This window comes from Pristiophorus japonicus, chromosome 12, assembly GCF_044704955.1.
Source record: "Pristiophorus japonicus isolate sPriJap1 chromosome 12, sPriJap1.hap1, whole genome shotgun sequence".
Lineage (NCBI taxonomy): Eukaryota > Metazoa > Chordata > Chondrichthyes > Pristiophoridae > Pristiophorus > Pristiophorus japonicus.
The window spans coordinates 96,337,793-96,343,792 of record NC_091988.1 but is presented as its reverse complement, the minus strand read 5'-3'; the positions used below and the strand labels follow the sequence as shown (position 1 = coordinate 96,343,792).

General features: G+C 49.1%; 1 protein-coding gene across 1 annotated transcript in view; it reads right to left on the bottom strand.

Annotated features, from left to right (window-relative positions):
- Positions 1-6,000, bottom strand: part of LOC139276823 (aminomethyltransferase, mitochondrial-like) — a 39,839-nt gene continuing 33,839 nt past the window's right edge. Inside the window, exons 3-5 of the mRNA XM_070894821.1 lie at positions 3,282-3,475; positions 1,914-2,029; positions 1-1,742 (exon numbers count right to left, since the gene is read on the bottom strand). Coding sequence (XP_070750922.1) covers positions 1,570-1,742; positions 1,914-2,029; positions 3,282-3,475 — 483 coding nt within the window. The 3' untranslated portion in view covers positions 1-1,569. The remainder of the gene's footprint in view (positions 1,743-1,913; positions 2,030-3,281; positions 3,476-6,000) is intronic.

Genomic DNA, 6,000 nt, shown 5'->3' with positions numbered 1-6,000 from the left:
TCAATACTTGTTTCTGTATTTTATTATTCCAGTATAAAAGTATACAAAAATCAACATTTACTCACGGAGGCATTGCCTCTTCTACATGTGTCTGTAAACACAGCTGCACGTGTCAAAGTGACCATTGCCTCACATATCAATTCACTCACCAGTTAAATTAGTATTCGTGTCATTATTCCGATATTGCAGCACTCATTCAGCAGCATTGGCAGGCCGCTATTGGTAGCTGGCGTAGTATCTTAATTATCCCCCTCTGACATTAGTAACCACGCCGTGTTCCTTTACAGCTGCAGTCCCCATGATTAGTCCACAAAGGCTCATTTCCAGAAACTTGACTGAAGCAAGGCTATCGGCCCCGCCCCCACAGGGCACAACTGGTTCCAGTGGTTTGTGACAGTCTGCTGTTTATTACAAATACAGAGCACGCAGACCAAAGCTCACTTCACCGTCACTGTCAAACACCACTGAAAAGCAGCTACTGCAGGGGATGGCAAGATCCCAACAGAAGTGGGGCCTGCTGAGCTTTTCCAACGACTCAGTTTCCCGTGGTTTGTTCCGAGTCCGTTGTTCACAGCAGGGCTGTTATTGTGCCCTGGGTTGGGGAAGAGAGAGTGAGAGAGCGAGAAACGGCTCTGCATCAACCCCTGCCGCAAAGGACTGGGTGGAGCTGTGACGCTGCCGTGGCTGAATAGCCAGTGAACTTTCACCCTCCGGCTTCACACATTGAACAGCCAAGTGGGCGAGGTGCTGGTTCTCGGGAGAACTGGGTCCAGGAAAAAGGAAGACTTGCATTTATATAGCGCCTTTCATGACCACCGGACCTCACAACGTGCTTTACAGCCAATGAAGTACCTTTTGGAGTACATTACTGTTGTAATGTGGGAAACACGGTAGCCAATTTGCGCACAGCAAGCTCCCACAAACAGCAGTGTGATAATGATCATTTAATCTGATTTTTTTGTTATGTTGATTGAGCGATAAATATTGGCCAGGACACCAGGGATAACTCCCCTGCTCTTCTTCATAGGATCTTTTACGTCCACCTGAGAAAGCAGATGGGGCTTCGGTCTAACGTCTCATCCGAAAGGTGGCGACTTTGCACGGGAGTGTCAGCCTAGATTTTTATGCTCAAGTCCCTGGAGTGGGATTCGAACCCACAACCTTCCACTAAGCCACAGCTGACACTAAGTCGAAGAGGGGAAAAAAAAGCCAGCCCAGAAATGAAAGTAGCGCCGAACAATCCAATGATGTAGTTAACTGTGGGACACACAGAACTCTGCTGCTGCTCACGAGGTTGGTGGCAGCTTTCACGACGAGTGTGACAGATGATGATCCGTGAGTTCGGAGCAGCATTTGTAGAATGACCGCCCGGCCTGGTTCTCCAGTTCAGCTGCGTGGAATTTCTTCCATTCCTCTCCACTATACCTTACGCATCAGCCTTTGTAAACCAATCAAAGGCCGATACTACACCAAACAAATCACCCATAATTGTGTAAAACATGAAATGAAGTCTGGCTATCTTCCTCAAAGCATTCATTTCTCGCTCATTCAGAAAAGGAGGCAGTCACTTCACAATATAGTATTTAGTCGGTACAAAGGCATCTTGGTGACAATTGCATCCACGATCTTATTCCTAACTTCCACCTTTATTGGCGTGCCTGGCTTGCTGTACTCCGTATCCACGTATCCCATGGCAACGTTCCGTTTCAGGCAGAGGGAGGGGCAGCCACTGGTCACCTCCCCTGTGTGTCAATGGAAAACAGGGTTAAGAGGTTAGCACAAATCCTATAGACTTCCTTATTCATTAATTTCTTTAACAAAATACTATTTATTTTTAATTTGAGGAACATCAGGAGGTATTTTATGCACAAGTTATACTATTATCCCCATCGGGGTTTAAAATAGGCGTGTGCTGTCTGACTGGGGGGCAGCCGACGTCAGATCCACTTGCTTCCGGCTCGTCTTCTCTTTGATCTGCCTCAGGTCGATGGCCGCTCCGGGCAAGTCTGCAGCAGCTCGTCGCACTTTCCTGCAGAGAGAAAGGGGGCAGGAGAGGGAGGGATGGAGGGGGAGAGGGAGGGAAGGAGGGAGAGGGAGGGAAGGAGGGAGAGAGAGGGAAGGCCCCCCGGGATTAGAAACGCTTCCCAGGCACGGTGACCGGCGATACCATCTCACTCGTTAACTGATGGAATCAACAATATAAAACCCCTTCGCCAAACGACGGGTGGGTAAAATACACACACCAGCCGCTGTGGGAGGTAAAGGCACCCAGAAACATAGCAGAGCGGCAATTGTGGGCCATTCTCGACTCCAAGAGGTAGCTGTGACGGACAGTCCCAAATGGCACGTTGCTTCCCAGATACCCAATCAAAGGCCTATCAGACCGGAGCAGAGGGAAAAACTTCTGGTAACAGAAGGACAATTTGTGGGAAATAATAACAGGAAACGGATTAGGATACAGGTGTTGCAAAGTGAGTTAGGTGCGAGGTTGAAGAGTAATTCCAGGGTTACTCTGCGCATCATTCACCAGGATAGTTAGGGACAGGCAGACTACACACTTCAATCTGTGGCTGCAGTTCTGCTTTAACATGGAGGGATCCAAGTGCCTCGAGCATTGGGACCAGTTCTGGGGCAAGGGGAAACTGTATCTGTCATGTATGTAACCACAATGTAACACCGCTGTATTACTGTATACAAACAACCTAGATGCACACCTTGACCACAAGGGGTGAATTTGTGGGAGACACTCCTTACCTGATCTCCCAGGTATATAAAGGGAGGTCCCACGCAGGGTCATCACTTGTGGAGTGCTGTGATTAAAGAGTTGAAGTCACAGAGTGACCTTGTCCCCAGAATGTGCCTCATGTGGTTTCATGCTGTAGAGTAAGCACTTTACAGTATCGATTGGACATGCTTCATCTAAACTGAACCAATATCCTAATGGAGAGGTGGAATAGGATTGTAGGAGGATTTTAACCAGCAAAACAGATGTGGGAACAAATCAAAACTCAAATCAAAATAGGGTTGTTGGAGGAGGGAAAATTTGGGGAAATGGAGTGAAAAATTCTTTAAAAGTTAGGCAAGTGGGCGAAAGTTGGAAAATCAGTCAGTGTCGTTCTAACAAGGCCAGGAGGCACTAGACACATGGAGAACATGTAGTAGCAATGAGAGAGGGGACCTGGCTGTAGTGTGGGCCAGAATGGGAGCGAAATATACTAACTCAAAGCACCAAGCAGCCAGGGCTGGTTTCTGACCCTCGAGATATGAAGCTAGGTCATCACATCCTATATAGACACACAGGGAAGGGGATCGGTGGAGTACCTATGGTCCATAAAAGGGCCGCTTCACTTCCATACAGACAAAGCCCAGCCTCCAGGCGTAAGCTATCCCTCGAGCCGAGGCCGGCGAGTCTCACCTCACCGTTCTTCAACAGCGACTCCGCCAGCTCAACAGTGCGGCCAATGGGGACCGAGATCTAACATTTATAGAGAAGATTCCTCACTCATCCCATATCACTGCAGCTCTTTGGTAGACCATGCTAAACCCAATCCCACTGCCCCGCTTTCTCCGCATAGGCCTGTATCAATCTCAAACTAATCCCACTGCCCCCCTCTCTCCCCATAACCCTGCATCAATCCCAAACTATTTTCACTGACCCCTCTCTCCCTATAGTCCTGCATCAATCCCAAACTAATCCCACTACCCCGCGCTCTCCCCGGGGCACTTTATCAATCCCAAACTAATATCACTACCTTGCTCTCTCCCCACAGCGTTATAACAATTCCCAACTAATCCCACTGCCCCGCTCTCTCCCCATAGCCCTGTATCAATCCCAAAGTAATTCCACTACCCTGCTTTCTCCCCATAGCACTGTATCAATCCCAAATCAATCCCACTCTCTCCCCATAGCCTATATCAATCCCAAAATAGGTCCACTGTTCTGCTCTGCCCATTGCTCTGTATCTATTCCAAACTAATCTCACTGACCTGCTCTCTACCCTTCGTACTGCATCAAACCCAATCCCACTGCCCCGTTCTCGACCCACAGCATTGTATCAGTCCCAAACTACTCCTACTGCCCTGCTCTCTCCTCTTAGCCCTGTATCAATCCTAAACTAATCCCCCTGCCCCGCTCTCTCCCCATAGCCCTGTATCAATCCCAAACTAATCGCACTGCTCTGCTCTCCCCATAGTGCTGTATCAATCCCAAACTAATCACAATGACCCCTTATTTCCCCATAGCCCTGTATCAAACCGAAACTAAACCCACTGCCCCGCTCTCGCCCCATAGCCCTGTATTAATCCCAAACTAATCCCACTGCCCCGCTCTCGCCCCATAGCCCTGTATCAATCCCAAACTAATCCCACTGCCCTGCGCTCTCCCCATAACCCTGTATCAATCCCAAACTAATCACAATGACCCCTTATTTCCCCATAGCCCTGTATCAAACCGAAACTAAACCCACTGCCCCGCTCTCGCCCCATAGCCCTGTATTAATCCCAAACTAATCCCACTGCCCCGCTCTCGCCCCATAGCCCTGTATCAATCCCAAACTAATCCCACTGCCCTGCGCTCTCCCCATAACCCTGTATCAATCCCAAACTAATCACAATGACCCCTTATTTCCCCATAGCCCTGTATCAAACCGAAACTAAACCCACTGCCCCGCTCTCGCCCCATAGCCCTGTATCAATCCCAAACTAATCCCACTGCCATGCTCTCTCCTCATAGCCCTGTATCAATCCCAAACTATTCCCACTGCCCTGCACTCACCCCATAGTCCTGCTCAATCCCACTACCCGGCTCTCTACCCATAGTCTTGTATCAATCCCACACTAATCTCACTGCCCTGCTCTCTCCCCAAAGCCCGGTAACAATTCTAAACTAATCCCAATGCCCCGTTCTCTGCCCATAGTGCTGTATCAATCCCAAGCTAATCCTACTCCCTTCCAATAGCCCTGTATCAATTCCAAACTAATCCCACTGCCCCGCTCTCCCCACAGCACTGTATCAATCCCAAACTAATCCTGCTCTCTCTTCATAGCCCTGTTTCAATCCCAAACTAATCCCACTGCCCCACTCCCCATAGCAATCCCAAACAAATTCTAATGCCATGCTCTCTCCCCATAGCCCTGTATTAATACCATACTCATCCCACTGCCCCACTCTATCCCCATAGTGCTGTATCAATCCCACACTAATCCCACTCTCCCCATTGCTCTGCATCAATCCCAAACTAATCCCACTGCCCTGTTCTCTCCACATAGCGCTGTATCAATCCCAAACTAATCCCGCTCTCTCCATAGCCCTATATCAATCACAAACTAATCCCACTGTCCTGGTCTCTCCCCATAGCCCCGTATCAATCCCAAACTAATCCCATTGCTCCGCTCTCTCCCCATAGCCCTGTATCAATCCCAAACCAATCCCACTACCCTCCTCTCTTCCGATAGCCTATATCAATATCAACCAGTCGCACTGCCCTGCTCTCCCATAGCCATGTATCTATTCCAATCTAATCCAACTGCCCCGCTCCCTCCCCATAGCCCTGTATCAATGAAAACTATTCCCGCTCTCACCCCATCGGCCTGCATCAATCCCAAACTAGTCCCAACGCCCTGCCCTCCCTATAGCCCTGTATCAATCCCAAACTAATTCCACTGCCCTGCTCTCTCCCCAAAGCCCTGTATCAATCCCAAACTAATCCCACTGCCCCGCTCTCTCCCCATGGCACTGCATCAATCCCAAACTAATCTTACTGCCCTGCTCTCTCCCCATAGCCCTATAACAATTCTAAACTAATCCCAATGCATTGTTCTCTGCTCATAGCACTGTATAAATCCCAAACTCATCCCAATGCCCTGCCCTCCCGACAGCCCTGTATCAATCCCAAACTAATCGCACTTCCCCACTTTCTCCCCATAGCCCGATATCAATCCCAAACTAATCCCACTGCCCCGCTCTCTCCCCATAGCCCTGCATCAATCCCAAACTAATCC